Source organism: Wyeomyia smithii, chromosome 3 (assembly GCF_029784165.1).
Source record: "Wyeomyia smithii strain HCP4-BCI-WySm-NY-G18 chromosome 3, ASM2978416v1, whole genome shotgun sequence".
Lineage (NCBI taxonomy): Eukaryota > Metazoa > Arthropoda > Insecta > Diptera > Culicidae > Wyeomyia > Wyeomyia smithii.
Window position 1 is genome coordinate 184,568,584 of NC_073696.1, and position 21,123 is coordinate 184,589,706.

General features: G+C 40.7%; 2 protein-coding genes across 7 annotated transcripts in view; one reads left to right on the forward strand and one right to left on the reverse strand.

Annotated features, from left to right (window-relative positions):
• The window catches only part of LOC129727325 (flotillin-2), a 380,442-nt gene that overhangs the window by 96,170 nt on the left and 263,149 nt on the right, over positions 1–21,123 (forward strand). The gene's annotated exons all lie outside the window — the stretch shown is intronic.
• The window catches only part of LOC129727320 (glucose dehydrogenase [FAD, quinone]-like), a 34,112-nt gene continuing 30,078 nt past the window's right edge, over positions 17,090–21,123 (reverse strand). For both annotated transcript variants that reach the window (XM_055685045.1, XM_055685046.1), the window contains exon 3: positions 17,090–19,573. In XM_055685045.1, the coding sequence (XP_055541020.1) occupies positions 17,411–19,273 (1,863 nt within the window). In that variant the 5' untranslated portion in view covers positions 19,274–19,573 and the 3' untranslated portion in view covers positions 17,090–17,410. The remainder of the gene's footprint in view (positions 19,574–21,123) is intronic.

Genomic DNA, 21,123 nt, shown 5'->3' on the forward strand with positions numbered 1-21,123 from the left:
TTCAAGCGGTGGATGATGTTGAATCGAATCGACCGTTTTTGAAATCATTTCCTCGTATAACTTCCAATCGACATTCCGTGTGAGGTCATACGGAATATCAATTGGTCGCATGCGAGTTGAACCGTTAGTAATTGAAATAAGAATAGGCAAATGGTCGCTACCGTGAGGATCGAGGATAACCTTCCATGTGCAATCCAACCGTAGCGACGTCGAACATAAGGATAGATCCAAAGCGCTTGGGCGCGCTAGAGGTTTCGGGATACGTGTCATTTCACCGTTGTTCAAAATAGTCATGTCGAAGTCATCGCAAAGGTTATAGATCAAAGAGGAGCATGCTTTTTAAGTTATAAGAAACTAATTTGTGGCCAATTTTAAAAATCGAAAACATCGAGAGCGTTATGAAAATTGTCTACTTTCTGACGTTCAAAACTCAGTCAGTTTCCAACCAATTTCCTCCATTCTTACCGCAATCGATTGTAAAATCATCTATGCACCAAATGCCCAAATGCAGCAAATTGTAATTTGAGCGGAATCACTGACGGATTAAGTCTTTGATAATGAATGTGCACGCTTGCTTATAGCGACACTAGCGGCTTTACTGCCTACTAAGCGAAGTTTCAAAATAATCGTTTTTTTTTCTGGTCGATGAAATCGCCATCGAGTGGCACGTCTGTTTGTCTGTGATTGACCTATTGAAAATTGTCTAGCCTTGTTGAAACGCAGATTTCGACCTCTGATTGGTCGCTTGAAGCTTGCTTTCTCTAGCACGGTCGACAGAATATACTTTGTTAACCAAGAATGTACTCTTTGATCTATATGTATATTTCATTCCAAGACAGTACTGGTGCCATACAAATGCTGATCGTGGCGAAGAAGAGAAGCCTGGTTTCAATTTCGGGCTGAACGCGCTGGGTGCGTTAGTGCTTAAGCAGCATCCTATCTGGCGGCTGTTATGGAGTTTTTGGTAGCTGGAGCATTACTGGAAATGGCAGGAAATTCTGCTAGAGAAAACGAGAGAATTAGAATCATCGGCGAAAGGCAATCCGATATGATGGTGAATTGAACAAACTTTCCGATGTTGTAACTGTTAGGAAACACAATGGCCCCAGAATTATGTTATTGAAGTAGTTGATATCTTTCTACTACTCGTTAAAACGTTGCGATAGTCTATGGAGGTAAACCTCATTTGGAGCTGAGAGCTGATCATAATAAAATTGATTAACCCCAATCGAGTGTATTCTACTCATTCGAACGGTTTATTTTAATTTGGAATCAATTTCTGTTGTGGCTTTTCCGCGGTTATACGTTTTTCATGCATTTTGGCTTCTAGCCGTTTATAAGTGGATTTTGGAATCTGTGTGTGTGTGTGTGTGTGTGTGTGTGTGTGTGTGTGTGTGTGTGTGTGTGTGTATGTGTGTGTGTGTGTGTGTGTGTGTGTGTGTGTGTGTGTGTGTGTGTGTGTGGGTCTGTTTGCGTGGGTCTGTTTGCGTGGGTCTGTGTCTGTGTGTGTGCGTGGGTCTGTGTGTGTGTGTGTGTGTGTGTGTGGGGGGGGGGGGGGGGTTTGTGGCTGTGTGTGTGTGTGTCTGTGTCTGTGTGTGTGTCTGTGTGTCTCTCTCTCTCTTACTGTGTGTGTGTGTGTGTGTGTGTGTGTGTGTGTGTGTGTGTGTGTGTGTCTGTGTGTGTGTGTTTGTGTGTTAAAGTTATGTAAAGAAAAGTTTTCCTGAGGTTGTTTAAACTCACTCATTTTTCTCAGAGATGGCTGAACCGATTTTCACAAAATTAGTGTCAAATGAAAGGTCTAGTTGCCTCATAAGTTGCTATTTAATTTCATTGTTATCGGATTGTAACTTTGTCCGTTGTTCATAAAAATGTTAAATCACATAATGGAAGTAAGCATATTGACTTTCTCTTAACGATCACTGGCTAATTAAAAGGTAGAAAAGTTATCTAAATGGCCGAAAATCATATACTACTCGACTCAGTTCGACGAATCCCGGGCAGGTGAGGATAACAAAATCATAACTCATCAATAACATATTTAGTTATGAGGACTTATCGTGTTATTCGAGAGATATTCACGTTTCAAACGTGCATATGAAAATATCATAAAATTTTGATACCATATCTCGTTATGCCTTCAATGAGCTGTTTGAGGTAATTTTTTTTTGTATGCCTGAAGGGCATTGGGTAGAAAGCGCCACTGCGACAGGAATGTTTGTCTTTTGTGGCTGGTCCCGATTACTTTACACAGATTACAAGATGCTCGAACTCATTGATGGAGTTGAGCTAGTTGGTTGTAAGCCTGTGCCCCAATCCGGAACTACATGGTTGATGAAACCTGTGACCGTTTTGGGATTGGTGCTCCATACCTGGTATGAAGTTGAGAGGTAACTTCCAAAGAAGTTAAACCTCGATGAAGCAAGAGCCCCGCAAAAGCAAAGCAAATGCGCTGAGCTCTCAGGTTCAGCGTTGCAAAAGCGACAATAGTCGGTTAGGACTTTGCCGATTTTCTTTAAATGATAAAGAGCAGGACAGTGTCCAGTGAGAAGTCCCGTGATGATGCGTAGTTCACTACGAGTTAAACTAAGTAGCCGTTTGGTAACCGTAGGGGTAGGGTAGATAAACTGTTTAGCTTGCCTGCAACCCTGCGCATGTTGCCATTGAGATGCTATCTTTAGCTTTTCCCATGTACTTAGTTCGCCTTTAATGGCGGATGTGGAAGTACCCAAAAACGGTTCCGGTCCAATGAATTGCTGAGCAGATCCTTGTCTTGCGAGGCTGTCGGCATGTTCATTTCCCTCGATTCCGCAGTGACCGGGTACCCAAAGTAGCATAACTTTGTTGAGGCGGGAGAGTTCCCTGAGTGTTGCGATGCACTCCCAGACTAGTCGGAGACACATGTAGCAGACTTTAATGCCTTTAGTGCCGCCTGACTGTCCGAAAAGATTCCGATTTTCGCATGTCTATATTTGCGATGTAGACATGTTATAGCACAGATATATATTGCGTATACCTCCGCCTGAAAGACGGTTGGCCACTTACCCATTGAGATAGTGGCCTTTATACCTGGTCCGTAGATCCCTGAACCAGTCTGGGGTCCGGTTTTTGAGCCATCCGTGTAGAAGCGGATTGTGCCCGATGGAAGACTCGGCCCTCCATTGTTCCACATGGAGCGATCTGTGTCGATCACTATATATGGAACGTCCATGTTTGGCTTCGCTTCCATCCAGTCCGAGACTGTTGTTACTAAAGGTGTCAACTTAAACTCCTTTAGGATGCTTAGGTGACCCGTTAGGTCACCTTCGAGCATCGTTGTATTTCTTTGCAGCCTTAGTGCGCCAAGCTCTGCTTCCTTCTTCACATGGAGATGTAGAGGAAGTAAGCAAAGCAAGGCCTCCAAGGCTGCTGTCGGTGTTGTGCGCAGGGCACTGGTAACTGAGAGACAGGCCAATCGTTGGACTTTTGTAAGTTTCGCCTGAGCTGTCTTTTCATTTACTTTAGGCCACCATGCGAGGGCTGCGTAGGTTATACGTGGCCGAGCAATGGTGATGTAAGACCAGAGCGCTAATTGTGGTTTTAGCCCCCAGGTCTTGCCAAACAGTGTACTGCAAGCCCAGATAGCTGAAGTTGCCTTCTTGATAGCGTAGTCTAGGTGAGCAGTCCAGTTCAGCTTCTTATCCAGAATGATTCCAAGATATTTGGTCTCATTACTGAAACATAGTCTTACCCCATTCAGTAGCGGAGGAATGATTGTGTGCATTCTTCGCTTGGTAAATGGTATATTGACCGTTTTAGCGGGGTTAATGTTTAGCCCTTCTTCTGAGCACCACTGAGAGGTGGTGTTAAGTGCCATTTGCATACGACTAGATAGAGTTGCATCACATTTTCCCCGAACAATAAGGACTATATCATCAGCATATCCAATGACTTCAAAGCCCAGCTGTGATAGCTTGGTAAGGAGAACGTCTACCACCAGTGACCATAGCAGTGGAGAGAGAACTCCTCCTTGAGGACACCCTTTCACTGCCCCTTCTGTGACAGACGTATCCCCCAATGCAGCTGTGATCTTCCTGCTCGAAAGCATTGCTTGGATCCAGCTCATTGTAGTATCGTCGACTCTTTTATTTTGTAGAGCCGTGTAAATTGATGCAAAGGACGTGTTATCGAAAGCTCCCTCAATATCAAGAAAAGCGCAGACCGCTGTCTCTTTATATTTCAAGGACTTCTCGGTCTTCGTCACTAGGCAATGCAAAGCGGTTTCAGTAGATTTACCCTGTTGATAAGCATATTGATGCTTGTGTAAGGGTAACTCCTTCAGAAACTCACTGCGGATGTAGTTGTCCGTAATTTTCTCCATCAACTTGAGAAGAGTTGACGTCAGACTTATAGGTCTGAAAGCTTTGGGCAATGTTTTGTCTTTTTTGCCCGGCTTTGGTATAAACACCACCTTAACGTTCCGCCAGCTGACCGGGATATGTCCCATAGTAAAGCTGGCTCTAAAGAGGCTGATGAGTTCGGACATAACGACTCCGTCCGATTTTTGTAGAGAGATTGGTAGAATGCCATCCGGTCCTGGTGACTTCATAGACTCAAAAGAGCTTAGTGCCCAGTTAATAGAAGTCTCCGTGAAGATTCTACGAGCGAGCGCTGCGGAGTCACGTGACGTTATGCGTCTGGATTCGAGGCTCTGTAACTCTTCGACGTTCGAACCGGAGATTGCTGTCGATCCAGGAAAGTGAATGTTCATAAGAACATCCAGCGTTTCCTTGGTGGTGACAGTCAGACTACCATCTTCCTTTTTCAACTGCCCAAGACCATTCGTGTGATCTTTGGACATCGCTTTTTGCAGTCGCGTTGCCTCAGGTAGAGTCTGAATGTCTTCACAGAATCGAATTCTAGACCTCCTTTTGGCTTTGCGTAGCTCAGCGTTGTATTTTGTAAGTGATGCTCTATAGGCTTCCCAGTTGGACGTGATTTTAGCCCTGTTGAACAAGCGTCTAGCTTCCCGACGAAGGTTGCTGAGAGTTTCATTCCACCAGGGCACATCACGGCAGACTGTTCGATTTGTTAACGGACAGTTTGACATAAAAGCTTCCGTGATCCTGTGCTGTAGGTCACTTGCTGCGATGTCCAGTTCACCTGGAGTTCGAATATTTTGGTGGCAGGATGTTCTCGAATTGACCAAATGTTCCTTAAAAGAGTTCCAGTTGATTTTCTTAGGATTCCTGAAATGTTCTCTTCTCAGAGGAGTAGCCTCGACGTCAAATCTGATGTGTCTATGGTCTGATAAACTGGGTTCATCAGAAACATGCCAGTTCTTGACTTTCTCCGTTATCGAGGCGCTACATAGAGTGAGATCTAGGACCTCTTGTCTAATAGCATTACTGAAAGTTGGCTCGTTTCCCACATTGCATACATTAACATTGTTAGAAGTAAGGTATTCAGGTAGGTACTCACCTCGAGTGTTGACATCCGAGCTGCCCCAGACTGTGTGATGCGCGTTGGCATCGCAGCCGACGATGAGTGGCTTGTTGATGCTTCGGCAGTATCGCACAAGTGCTGCGACTTCGGATGGCGGTATATCGTCCTCGTCCCCCGGGAAGTAAGCGGAGGCAACAACCACTTCTTGAGTGCCGTTGGTTGTCGGGACTTCCACCGCAATGGCAACCAAATCCCGTTGGATGAACTCTGTAATGAAAACAAATTTAATGTTTCTGTTCAGCAGAATTGCAGTCCTGGGATTTGACTGTTGATTACAATAGACCAACTTACTGTTCGTGTTGGCTAAGCCAAGGATCCTGGTGTCGTGGACCCATGGTTCCTGGATCAGCGCCACGGATAGCTGATCCTTGGTGAACCTCCGGCAAAGAACACCAGAGGCGCCCTTTGCGTGATGGAGGTTCACCTGAACGCAGCGTATGTTGCTCATTTTGTTGGCAGCGCGTCCTTCGTCGGATCTAGTTGAGATCCGATTGGCGGACGGTTGCCATCAGCGGTGACGCTGGGATGGTTAGTCTGCATACCCTCAGCAACAGGCTCCTGTTGCAGCAGACAGTAGGCGACAGAAGTGCTACTCTCACGTTTAGGCGGCGGAATTTGGCTCTGAGGGTCGCGACTGTTCAGATGCTCACGCTTACTCCTCTTTCGATTTTTCGGCGGAACCTTCTTCGCTATCGCGGGATTGCGTCGAGCAGGTGGTAGCGGTACACTCCCTGAGGGAGTCTCCGAACGTATCGTTCCTGCCTTCGCACCAGAACCTTTCGCGCCTGTGTTTGAGGACTTTCCGCCAACCTGCCGCATGCGTGCTTTGCCGTACTTGTAGTTCAGCAGGAAGCTCTGTGCCGCTATGAGGTTAGCAGACTGTTGGTCCAGCTCCACCATCAATTCGACAGTCTTTCCAGTAACGTTGCGATGACATACTCGCCATGCACGTGTGGAGAAACCGTCGTTCTGATTTTGGAGAAGACGGAGAATTCTCTCATTTGTGGTGTCCACACTGTCCTGGAAGTACCCTACAAATTTTAGGGCCTTCGGCAGGTCCTTCGTGCGAAAGACACTAAGGTGTGCTCCCTCCCACGGTATGAGAGAAGACGCCGTGGTCTCCAGCCATCTAACTGTGTCGTTGTCGGCACAGTCAAGTTGTAGGGTGCCGTTTTTTAGGCGGCAGCTCCTAAACTTGGGCCTGATGGCCGGTGACTCTTGGTCCGCAATGCAGTCCAGAATGGCATCTCGAACAGTTTTTAACTGTTCAGGGGTAAGTAGGGAGGCTGGATAGTCTATCGTTGTGATAGACAGGCTCGTGGCCTCCAGCATCTCCCTATATGTTACCCCTGACGTTTGTCGCGGTGCAGGGTGCTCCGCGCAAGCCAAGTCCCGGGGCTTTTGGCTGCTCGGGCCCTTAGCGCTTGTGTTTGGCGACGCTGTCTCAGTCGACCGCTGTCGCTTGGTTGCGACCTGACCTGAGCGGTCAGCTTGGTCGACTGGTTGACGAACTATGCCTATGGCCTCCTCGCGTGAGTGACCCAGGCTTAGCAGTCTTTTAAGACGCCGCCGTTGCGATTGGGAGAGCCGTTTGACATCAGCACGAGGTGACTTAGGTTTCCCCTTGTCAATCGGCTGTGTCTCCGGATCGGGAAGACTGTCCGTCGGGCTCTCTTCTTTCCCGCTTGGCGAACCGAGGATTAGTGATGAAACTGAAGGTCCTCCGTCCAGCGATTCGCTGTCGAGGTTAAAATCCATCTCCAGTTCCATCTCCTCGGTTCTGCCTGTAGCGTGCAGCCTTGTGGGGCTGCACGCCATGGAGTGTGTTGGCTCCATTTGTTCCGACAGGTTGAGGTTGCCGGGGCCCTTTTTTGAAAATTTGTTAAACTCCAGTTTTTAGTCCCACGAGTTTGCCACGAAAGAAGGGGTCATCTGCGTGTCACGATAGCCTAGGTTACTGTGGAAGGGCGCCAGGTACCGTTAGCGGCTGGGAATTTATTAAACCCCCCCCACCATTCATCTCTCGGCACGGGTCGCGTCACACCTTAGCTTAGGGGTTTAACCATTATTTTACGTAACAGCCATGGTTGAGAGCTGTTACAACCATCCTCCTTTCCAGGGGCTTTGGACCCTCTGCGCCAGTTCTCAATAATTTAAGTCTATTCGTACAGGCTACACTAAACTAAAGAGAACCGTCACAGGCGGAGTTGAGGAAATTTTAAAATATCTGATTAAAAGTAAATTTTTAAGTGAAAATTGTTCGATGTTGATTATTTATAATGTATCAGTTATGCATCCAGTGTTCAATAAGTTGAAAATATCTGAATCGGTTTCGTGATTTTTTATGCAACTTCTTGGTTTGTCATTGAAATATCAAGCTTTGTTATTCATACAGTCTTGAAGGAACAATATTTTGGTATTTTTGCCTTTCTCCTAGAAAGGTATAGCAATCACTTGCAAAACCGAAAGTATAAAAGTGCTCCAAAGGGCCGAATGGCATATATCACTCGACTCAGCTCGACGAGCTGAGCATTTTCTGTATGTGTGTGTGTGTGTATGTGTGTGTGTGTGTGTGTGTGTGTGTGTGTGTGTGTGTGTGTGTATGTGCAGATTTTTATTCTCACTCACTTTTCTCAGAGATGGCTGGACCGATTTTCATGAAATTAATTGCAAATTAAAGGTCTTGTTGCCCCATAAGACCCTATTGAATTTTGTTGTAATCGGATTTTTAGTTTAGAGGTTATGTTTAAAAATGTGAAAATCATGAAACATCAATATCTCAGAAACTACACAACCGATTTGAACAAAATTGGTCTCAGAAGAACGGGCTACCTAGAGAACCCTTAAGTTTTGAATTTCTTAAAGATTGAACTTGTGGTTCAAAAGTTATGAAAAGAAACGTGTTCTGAAGACTGTTTAATCTCACTCATGTTTCTCAGAGATGGCTGAACCGATTTTCATAAAATCAGTGTCAAATGGAAGGTCTTGTTGCCCCATAAGACCCTATTGATTGATTTTGCAATCGGACTATTACTTTGCCTGTTATGTTTAAAAATGTGAAATCCAGCTATGCAAAGGAACATATTCCGAAGACTACTTGGACTCACTCACTTTTCTCAGAGATAACCGACCGGATTTCCCCAAAATTAGTGTCAAATGAATGGTCTAGCTGCCTCAGAAGACCCTATTGAATTTTACTGTAATCGAACTGTAACTTCATTTGTAATGTGAAAATCACGAAACTTCATTATCTCAGAAATTACACAACCGATTTGATTATTATTATCAGATGAGCGGGCTAGTTAAGGGTTAACTGATGAATTATGATTGAACACGTGGTTTCAAAGTTTGGCTGCCCTACACGTTCCCATTTCATTTGATTATAATCGAACTAAAGCAACCGTTATGTATTAAATTGTCAATAAAACAACGAAAGTCTATTATCTCAAAGATTACATGACTTATTTAAACATAACTAGTGTCATACGAACGAGTCATCTCTCAAACTTACAAATAACAAACTTCATAACAATTTGATATGTGGCTCAAAAGTTATGGAAAGAAGAGAAATTCAAAGGCTATTTAAAACTATACCTGCTATGATTGATATATGTGGCCTCAACATAATTAAAATGTGGTGTCGTACTATTTGAACGTTCCAAGTTCATTGATTCCTTGCGGTTTGTTTGAAGTCTGCAAATGCACGACGAATCGGCCATAGGATATGATCAAAGTCAAATAACAAATCGTTTGAAATGATTGGTTTTATCGAAATGACAACATCCTCGTCTTTTGGCTTCTGTACATCGCCTTAATTCTGAATAAATTCATAATGGGTGGTATTCTGTCATTATCAGCAGACTTTCTGGCATCAATCTGACACCGGAAATACCCATATTGGGAGGAATTTTTGGTTGTTTTCCAGAAACTAAAAGTGGTCGTCTTCGAATTCAAAATAGTGTCCAGGGTCAATGTTTGGTTTCTATGCATCATCACGTTTACGGAAATATCCATATTGAGTATTATTCGGTCATTTCCGACTGTTGCCTATAAGTTGCCATTTAGCAATTCGAAATGGTGCCTGAGGTCAATCGTTAGCTCCTTGCATCATTCTGGTTCCAGAGATACTCATATTGGATAGTATTTGTTCATTTTAGGCTGTTTTTCACAAACCGGTAGTCGCCATCTTGGATTTCAAAATGGTATTTAGGATACTGGTTAAAGAAAAACTCATATTGGGTGATATTTGGTCACTTTGGACTGGTTTTCAGAAGCCGAAAGTCGTCATTTTGGACATTAAAATTGCCTGTGAAATCAATTTATGGCGTCTGGGCGTAGTTCTGGTTCCGAAAACATTCATATTGAATGGTATTTGGTTATTTCCGGCTGTTTGCCAGACACCGGAAGTCACCATCTTGAAATTCAAGATTGTGTCTGTGATCAATTTTTAGCTTCTGTGCAGCTTTCTGGTTCCAGAAATACTAATATTTAATGGGAATCGTCCATTTCAGGCTATTTTCCAGAAACAGAAAGTTGCCATCTTACAATTCAAAATGTTGTCTGAAGTCGATTTGTGGCTCCAGTGCATCATTACGGTTCCGGAAATACCCATATTAGGTGGTATTTGGTCATTTGCCGCTGTTTTTCCGACACCGGAAGTCGCCATTTTGGATTTCATAATGGCATTTGGAGACAATTTCTGGATTTTGAACGGCATACTGGTTAAAGAAAAACTCATATTGGGTGGTATTTGGTCATTTTCTGCTGTTTTCAGAAACCGGAAGTCGCCAGCTTAGAATTTAAACTGCTATCTGTGGTCGATTTTAGCTCCTGTGTATTATTCTAGATCCGGATATTATTATATTGGGTGGAAATCGGCCATTTTCGGCTGTTTTCCAGAAACCGGAAGTTGCCATCTTACAATCCAAAATGTCTGAGGTCGATTATGGAACATATTTGTTACCACTAAAAACATTCACCTGCCAATATGGTTCCATTTAGTTGATTAGTTCGAGAGATGTGCAGAAATTTGTGAAGAAACATGTACTTCCAGAAGAGGGAGGGGCGTCAAACCATTATGGACATATTTGTTACCTCTAAAAACATTCACGTACCAAATTTGGTTGTATTTTCTTGATTGGTTCTTGAGCTGTGCGAAATTTGTGTTTCATTTTCATGGGATCTCTCCCTTATAGAAGAGGGAGTCGGGTTTCAAACCATTATGTACATATTTGTTACCACTAAAAACATTTACCTGCCAAATTTTGTTCCATTTGGTTGATTAGTTCTCGAGATGTGCATAAATTTGTGTTTCATCCAACTATTATGGACATATTAGTTACCCCTTAAAACATCCACATGCCAAATTCGGTTTCATTTGCTTGGTTTGTTCTTGAGTTGTGCAGAAATTTATGTTTCATTTGTATGGGACCCCTCCCTTCCAGAAGAGGGAGGGGTCTCAAACTATCATAGGAACCTTTATCGGCACCAAAAACCCCTTACATACAAATTTTCACGTCGATCGGTTCGGTAGTTTTCGAGCCTATATGGATCAGACAGACAGACAGGCAGACAGACCGGACTGCATTTTTTATATGTATAGATTACAACATCAATATTTTAGAACCTTAAGAGTGAATATACATTTATTGGATTGGAGCGTTCATGTAAATCTATTTTTACAAATAAAAAATTGAATGAGAAAGGCTGGGTCTGACCGCTAGGTGGATTAATTTAGGTTTTTTTTTGTTATTTTACCAACTATGTAAACCATATTAAGATCAAAATGAGGTGTATTTCCAATATCTGATTGTGATATTATAATGATATTTTCTCCTGCTCGGGATCGAGCATTTTCTGCATGTATGTGCACCTTTTTTTTCGCACTCACTTTTCTCAGAGATGGTCTGACCTAGTCTTTCTATCTTGGTGTCAAATGAAGGGTCTATTTGCCGCTTAGGTTGCTATTGAATTTCATTGTAATCAAACTTTTAGTTTTGGCGCTGCGTCAGTATGTGAAGATCGCTCTTATATCTCAGAAGCTATGAACATAATTGAATTAAAACTAATGGGCTTTTAAACACTTAAACAATGAATTTTATAATGTTTAAACATGTGGTTTGAAAGTTATAGAGAAAAAAAACGTAGCCAGCAGACTGTTTAAAACTATAGCTACGATCAAAATATGTGCCCTCAACATCATTTAAATTTGATATTGTACTATTTCAATGTTTGCGGCCTTGCTCGGGATTGAAGTTGAAATTAAAAGTTATTTTCTATCATTTCACTTTTTGCCTTTCTCCTAGAAAGGTATAGCAATCACTGCAAAAACTAAAGGTATAAAAGTGCTTAAAAGGGCCGAATGTCGTATTTCACTCGACTCAGTTCGACGAGCCCTATAAGACCCTATTGAATTTTATTGCAATCTGATTTCTAGTGTAGAGGTTATGTATCAAAATGTAAGAATCACGAAACATTAATATCCCAGAAACTACACAACCAATTTGAAAAAAAAATTGATTCCAAATGAACGGGCTATCTAAAAAACCCTTAACTTTTAAATTTTATGAAGATTGAACTTGTGGTTCAGAAGTTATGGAAAGAAACGTGATCTCGAGACTATTTAATCTCACTCATGTTTCTCAGAGATGGCTGGACCGATTTTCATAAAATCAGTGTCATATGGAAGGTCTTGTTCCCCCATAAGACCCTATTGATTGATTTTGCAAACCGATTATTACTTTGCCAGTTGTGTTTAAAAATGTGAAATCCAGCTATGAAAAGAAACATATTCCGAAGACTACTTGGACTCACTCAATTTCCTCAGAGATGGTTGATCCGATTTCCACAAAATTAGTATCATATGAAAGGTCTAGTTGCTTCATAACACCCTATTGAATTTTGCTGTAATCGGACTGTAACTTCGTCTGTAATGTATCGAAATGTGAAAATCACGAAACTTCATTATCTCAGAAACTACACAACCGATTTGAACAATATTGATATCAGATGGACGGGCTAGTTAAGAGTTAACTGATGAATTATGATTGTACACGCGGTTGCAAGGTTTGGCTGCCCTATACGTTTCCTTTTCATTTGATTGTAATCAAACTTAAGCAACCGTTATGTTTTAAATTGTAAAACAACGAAAGTCTATTATCTCGAGTATTACACGACTTATTGAACATAACTAGGGTCATACAAACGAGTCATCTCTCAAACTTACAAATAACAAACTTTATAACAATTTGATATGCTGTTCAAAAGTTTTGGAAAGAAAAGAAATTCACAGACTATTCATCACTATACCTGCTTTGATCAAAATATATGGCCTCAACATGATTTAAATGTGGTATCGTACTATTTGAACGTTCCCGGTAATTGTTCGAAATTAAGAGTCATTTCTTTTATTTCGCTATTTCTTAAGCACTAACATTACGTCAAATTTCATATTTTATACTTCAATTACAACATCAATACTTTAGAACCAAAAGAGTGAATATACCTTTATTGGATTTAAGCATTCATGTAAATCTATTTTTATAAGTTTGAATGAGAAAGGCTGAGTCTGATCGCTAGGTGGATTAATATAGGTGTTTTCCGTTTTTTTGCCTCTTAGGCTGAATTTTGATGGGATTCTTTTCATTTACCGCTATATAATAATCAATAAATAAACCACAGAAATCAACATTTTTCAACTCTTCTTTGTAAGAAAAATGTCCACGTGGACAAAGAGGGGCTGGGAGTGGTTTTGTCCACGAGTTTTGAGTCCACGTGGAATTTGAATGGCCCCTCAGGCCAAATCAGCAAATATCGAAAAAATTGAAATTGTACACAAAAAAAAACAAAAAACCTTGCCGCGTAAAAACGACTAAACAAAAAAACACGCGTTGAAAGATTCGCGTAAAAAAGACTTTAGTGTATTTTAAATATTTCATGTAGAATTTTTGTAATCAAACGAAAATAGTACAAGGGTGGTAACCAAGACACGACCGCATAGTTGACGTAGGACTACAATAATTTCATAATTTTATTTTGAAGCCATGTTTGATTTGAGCTCGTTTTACTTTTGTAGTTTGCTTGATTTATTTTAACCAATTTAAGCTCAACATCTTCCAAAAGGAAGGTGTTTTGGTTCCGTTGGTAATATCAAGTATCTAGGTCGTCAGCCCAAATTCATCAAGCGACACCTCAAACGACTCGGAACTAAAACTAGTTCATTGGTGGCCATTTCTACTGTTAAGGTCGTCTTTGACCATTTAAAAAGTCAAAAAAGTCATGAAAAAAAAACGTTCATTATTGGCATGGTTCGATTTTGGCAACAGAAAAAATTCTGAGGTGTTGCCAAAATCGAACGGGGTCTGTATTTTGATTATTTCTTTGCAGCACTCTATCTTAGAAGAAAAAATATTCTCTTTAACATTCACAATGGTCCAGAAACCAAATTTAGGAGAAAATTTGGGTCTAGAGCTCTATAGCAATGTTTTAGAAAAAAACTTTATTTTACAAAGTTACTTCAAATTATTGGAGCTATAAAATTGTAAAACAAGGTTTTCTATCTACAAAAGTAAAAAAGTTAGATACTTGATTTTCCCCTAAATTTGGTTTCTGGACCATTGATGAATACCTTTCATTCTAATACAGTGAATTTTCTTTAATGCGCGAAAAGGCTACCTTCTATAAAATATTTAATTGAGTACGATTTAGTAGCAATTAAACTTCCTTCTATATCTATTTGTCTTGTTGAAGTTGGCTCACTCACCGATCACAAAGCGGCAAAGATGTCACATAAATTTTTTTCCTGTAATTACTAGCTCGTGGAAAAAATATCGATAACGAATTACAGTTTTAGTAGAAAATGTATATTCACAGAAAATTTGAAATTGACATAGAATTTTATGAACATGTTAACATTCAATTCAGGTCAATTTAAACATTTTATCAGTATACAGAATCAATCAGAAAAAAATTTGATCAGTTTCAAGATACCAAAGAACAACGAAGATACCATATTTGAAAGTTATATGTCCGTTATCTTCGAAAATAAACTGGGCTAGAGTGATGCACAACATTAGCCTCAGCAATTAATGTTTGCATAGCGTTGTTCAATTACAAGTAAGGTTATGGAAAGTAATATTTTCTTGCAAATGCTAATTCAAAAAAATTTCAATTGAAAAATACAAACACTAACGTCGGAACTCTAATATCAAGATGAAATGAATTTGGTTTTTCTCTAAACCGCCACCGCGTGATGCAACTAGTATTGTCATATTGGACTAAATTCATTTAGCTAGTAAAATATAATCATCAGTACAGCTCGTTTAACTACATATTCAAAGATCTGTACGGAGCATTTTGGTTTTATATTGTCTTTTAAATACCTTATATTTAGTTATTTAAATAAATCTAAAAAAAGGCAGAGTGTAGAGTTCAAAAATAAACAACGCATTATGTTGTCCCCGGCGGCGCAGCCTATTTCGCGACATCCGAAAAATCATATTGAATTCTGATATTTGCTGCTATACGAAACAAGAAGAAGAAGAAAACAATTCAAACGGCAATTCGATTGTGTTCCACGCCCCACTGTGCGTCAACAGTGGCAATGTAGTTTTCACTTGGCTTGACTGCACAAAAATGAATATCAAGTTTGCCTGTACTGATAGACGACGAGTAACCAGCGCTCTGTTCATACATTACTTGGTGCAGTACTGTTGCCTGTGCCATCATATTCTCCTTCAAGACATCAGTTTTATTAACATTAACATATTTGTTAACAGCAGAACGTAAAACTGTCTGGTAGTGGAGGTGGTTACGAACTTTCCGAAAAAGCTTTACCTTCAAGACATCAATTTAGTCTAGGCTGATGGAAGCTAACATTAGTTGACCTATTGGGACGGGGAGATTCTGTCAAATTTTTTTTTGCCACTGCTATACAGGATATCACTGCAGGCAGTTGGTGTCTATTCATGAAGTCTGTGCTAGGCGTGCTCGCATATGATTGGTACATTGTTGGTGAGCATTCGACCTTGAAACTTTTATTCAATTTTCACTGTTTAACAATGAAGTGGTAATGAAAATTGAAGAATCACAAAATTGTCCATCATTTTATCAATCCAACGACATATCGATTATTGTCCATCATGTGGTTACATCAGTATAACCGTTTGAAATCTTTCATTCCGTCGTTACATCTTGGTTTTAGTTTTCGCGGAATGTATCTCGGTATAGTGCGGTTAGACGTAGTCCTACGTCAAAAAAAGTCGGTGTATATTTTTGTACGTTTAAATAAATTTTTGAGAATACGTCCAATAGAAATATTATTTTCTAGAAAAAAAATCTCGCAAAATTCTGCCTCGTGGTGTATTTCAGCAAAGTTTCTCTCGGATCAAAGTTAACTCGGTCCAACCGATTTGCTATTCAGCTTAGTAATGCCATTAGGTATCTACGGTACATTTTTGTCGTATAAATCTATGCTATATAATGTTCACCTCCGCCGTGTATCGCTAATTACTTGTAGGTAAAAACCTTCGCGTTAACGCCTGTAGGAAGACGTTACCGCACATTATTGTTAGTTAGTTACCTCAGCAGAACAATCGACCGCTCTCTGATATGCCCGATTACATGTTGTATGAATTACGCTAACACTAAACGACTAATTGCAAGCGGAGACTATGTGATTATTAGCTTCTCTACTACATCATTACTCATTAATCATTGAGAAGCGTGTATTTGCGAAAACGTCATCACTAGAATGTTTTTTAGTCTTCCATGAGTAGTAGCATTAAATTTTGTGGGAAATGTTTATGAATCCAAAAGAAAAAGGCTGTTGTCTAGGTTTTCCTGTATAGTGCAAAAAACGCATTTAACGCATAAGGTAGCAACGACATTTTCACACATTTTTATTTTAGCAGTCTTTCGGTTTCTATAAGTCAATATCTTTTTAAAATTAGTTCGATAGATGTGAAAATTGAATCACAATTCACATTAAAGATGGAGAAAACTGAAAGACGAAAGCTTAATGTGCTGGCTGGGTAGTCTAAACATGATAGGATAGACCGGATTTTATTAGCTAAGCTAGACACGACAACCTTCATTTAACTCGAGCAATGGCTTGTCAGTTAGCAAAAAAATACGAGTTTCTGGTTTCAAGGGTAGCTATTCGGGGAAAAGGCTTTCGCTGATTCTACAAGGGTTGAGAAATGGATGATCGCACTTTTATTAGAGCTGATATAAAATAATTGGGTGCAATAATTTGTCAATTTCGGTTTTGATCAAACTTCGCACAACTGTTTGGGTGTATTTTTTGTCTTTATTCGAGAGGCCTTCGGTTTTTAACAGGTTTGCCTGTAGGCCTTGTTTAGGTTTAATAGAGATTTAATATATTATCATCAAAGCTTCACTTTGCTGTTATTAAGAGAGTTGCATTTGTACTTTTAGTGCGTATGAATTATTTTTAGCGCTTATTGTAATTCAAAGATAGTTGCTTTGAGCTTGAGTAAATGATATTTTTGTGGTTCTAATAGTACGATCATATGCCTATACAACAATGGGAGATGTGATATAATAATAATTAAAACACCACAACATATCTTTCGATTGAGTGATTATTCAATTCGTCGTTTTTGGTCTTGTTGGACTTGATCTTACGCTACCAAGAGTAACTCGTAACACAACTAGTTTTGGGGTTGTTGGCCTTAAGCACTGACAATCTCATTGATGCACAAACAGCAGAAGGGGGGGAAATAGCTACAGGTTTACAAGTGATGACCGTATTATCATCTCACACGTATCATTCATCATTCTTCAGTTCACCGCTAAATGGCACACAGTATTTCGTCTAATTAGATGTTGTAACTAAAACAACTATTCCATGTCTACTTATTAACAAATAATCATTAGGGTAATCTAGTTTCAGCTGCTTGTGTTTCTACTAACTATGTCCCAGCCAGTCTTCCTTGATCATGTTTGCCCCTTTTTCACCGATCATGATCACAGCAGCATTCGTGTTCCCGCTCACGATTGTTGGCATTATGCCGGCATCGATAACGCGTAGTCCCGACACTCCGTAGACACGCAATCTTGGATCTACTACAGCTTCTGGGTCCCATTCTGGCCCCATTTTAGTAGTACCCACTGGATGATAGATAGTCATAGAGATAGTGCGTGCTTGACAGTCGAGATAGGCATCGGAGAGAAATTTGTGATGCTTGCAGTTGGGCAGTGGTTTCCGGTGCAATCGGCTACCGAATTGTTTGAATACTTTGGCGTCTGCAACACGTAGAGCTATTTTGGCACCCTCGACGAGTGTCATTGCATCGAATGGGTCTTCGAAGTAGTTAGGATTCATAAGCGGGTAGTGGAAGGGATTTTTCGACTTCAAGCGAACCCAACCACGAGATCGAGGACGTAAAAGAAGTGGCATAATTGTCCAACTGTATGTATCGGAAATCGGATGGAACACTTCTTTATAAAGATCCTCTTTCAGGCCTAGAATTTTCTTAACACGGGCTCCACCATCGGAGTTTAATGACGCCGGTGCCATATGGAACTGTATATCAGGCCAGTCTTGAGATATGTTTGCAAACGGAGTGTTAACGAAGGCAATACCCTCCAGTCCTCCGAGTACAGTCATTGGCCCTCTCTCATTGATGACGTAGTTCATAGTGACCGAAGCTGCCTCCAGGCGATTTTGCAGGATTGCTACTGGTTTATCCACTAGGAATGTCAAACCACCCATTCCAACATGATCCTGCATGTTTTTGCCTACTGGAAGGTCCACCAGAGTTTGAATGCCTACTTCATCTAGATGTTCTTTTGGTCCAATGCCTGATAACATCAATATTTGCGGAGTATTGATAGACCCCGCTGACATAACTATATCTTTCCTTGCCTTGATGAAATGTCGTTTTCCCTGCCGGAAAAATTCAACACCGATAGCTCGCTTGGTGCTGGGATCGATTAGTAATTTGGTAACGTGCGAGTTCATAGCGATGTGCAAATTTTTTCTTAACCGAATTGGTCTGAGAAATGCTTTTGCTGTACTACACCGACTGCCGCGTCGAATAGTTCCCTGAGCAATCATGAACCCAGTTTGTTGGGCTCCGTTAATATCTCTGTTTTCATATCCAATTTCTGTGCCAGCTTCTACGAAGGCTGCCACCAGCGGTGTATGCCACGGCGCTTCTTGTACTGTCATTAAACCTCCCGTGCCATGATAAGGGTTTTTGGCAAGATATGGGTTGCGATTATCCTCTGATTTGATGAAAAATTGCAGCACGTCATCGTAGCCCCAGCCAGGGTTTCCGAGTGATTCCCAATGGTTGAAATCATTTTTATTGCCCCTGACGTAAACCATATAATTCAACACACTGGACCCACCGAGAACTTTGCCTCTTGGCCAGTTGCAACGATTGTTCACCATTCCTAAACAGGCTCGATTGGTTGGTTCTGTTTTGTAAGCCCAGTCCAATTTGCTGAGCTGCAGGTAGGCAGATAATGAAGGAACATCGGATATCTCATTCTCATCGGGACCAGCTTCTAAAAGTAGAACCTTCCATCGACTTACTTCGGTAAGTCTGTTCGCTACCACGGCACCTGCCGAGCCGCCACCAACAACTATAAAATCATACTCTGAATATAAACCCTGCTGGTCGATGACGCGAGATTCTGGATCGACACGATCGTACCGATAGTATGATATCGCCCCCAACAGGAACGGTATCAGCCATAGACTAGAGCCGACCACGGTGGCTGTTTTGATCACAGATGAAGCTATGAGTACATTGAAAACCATTGCTGGAGTGATTTAGAACAGCTTGTTTAGCGCAGAAATAGAGATGTTTGCTAGAATATTATTATGTTAGGACTCCTGCTTTCGCCAATCGACTATTACGTCTAACGTCAGGAGTTAGGATCTTTTCTCCAACTTTTACTAGTAGCCCTTGTGCGATGCTGGCTCTGAGTGCGACGGAACATAGCTCACTTCGTCAGGACGAGAAGTACGGCGGTTCGAACCTACTCAAAACTCGAACCCAGTGTTGCGCTACGCTCGTTATGATTACGATTCGTCCGCAAATAGTCCAGATGTCATCACCTGAAAGCGAGAAGAAAAATAACACGGATTAATTATCTATAGTTCAACATGCGTGACAGATGTTGCTTGTACTAGACATGCTCTTATCGGTTGTCGGAGAGTCATTAATTATTACCCTTTTTTTTTTCTTTACAGGTGAGGATCATGCATTGTGTTGCCATTTCCATACAGATGATTAATATGAAATGAAATAGGTGGTAAGTGATTTGACCTCATAGTATGGAGAAAATTGAATAGTAAGTTAAGTCAGGCGGAACGCGCGATAGGGCAGTGACTTTTAAATGGGTGGTTAGCGTAGGCGCGTGCTGGAGTGTGTGAAGCAGTCGCTAGAATACTCAGCAGCGAATTCGAATATGAAGTATTCATTATTTTAATTGTATATTAATAGGACACCGCCACTAATTTTTGCTAATAAATCACACCAGTAAGACTCAATGGAGTTATATACACTGAAAATATATTTTAGTTTATTCCACGAAAACGTATGTTTTATATACAAAACCTTTTGTTGTTTTCTGCAACGAAACCAATGCGTAATAAATATGAAGGTACTTTCGTCAGAACTGTCAAAACTGTTACAGATTTATATTCGTATACGTAACGAAAGGTTTTAAAAATAAACGCAATCAATCGTACAAAAAAGGCTGCATAATGTAAATAGTACGAAAAATTAGTAAGCTCACGCAAATAATTCGTACAAAGAACGTCGCATTATGTAAATAGTACGAAAAATTAGTGAGCTTACGCAATAATGTGTACATTATACGAAATCAAAAATAAAAGAGAGAAAGAGAGAGCTTGATTGATCATCACCGGTTTTGCCACAACGCGATTTTAGTTCGATCGATTGCGAGAGAGCGACGACGCGCGCCTTTCAACTCAATCCCGGAGACGTACAAATGTTCACGGAAGTTATTTCAAATACGAAACCTGAGCGAAGGGTAAATGTATCGCGGAGGTTCTATCGATGCGAAAGTGATGTTGTTCTAGAAGCGTATAAATTTTCTCTAACCTCACCGTGGGAAAGTAACGGATTCGGACCAAATAAGGAGTGGAGCTCACGACCATCTGCTTGTCAAAGCGGACCCTGTAACCATGTGGCTACCAGCACTGTTTATACGAAATCAAAAATAACAGAACACCTTCAAGTAATTACTCGTTGTTATCCACGTTCATACGAAAGTACATTCGTGAATTGGACAAATTATGCGTGAGTTGCAGTTCCATTCGATAACTTGCAATACGAATGTTCTATGAAATCAACAAAAGTGCGGTACACTACGAAATCCATGTTTACGAAATGTGCGTGAGTGGAATAACGAAAAAATATTTGCAGTGTGGTATATCTTTAATATGTATTGAATATGAAGGTACTTTTTATCAGAACTGTCAAAATGGTTGCAGATCTCTATTCGTATACGTAACGAAAGGTTCAAGAAATGAACGCAATCAATCGTACAAACAAACGCTGCATGATGTAAATAGTACGAAAAATTAGTAAGCTTACGCAATAACATGTACATTATACGAAATCAAAAATAACAGAACAC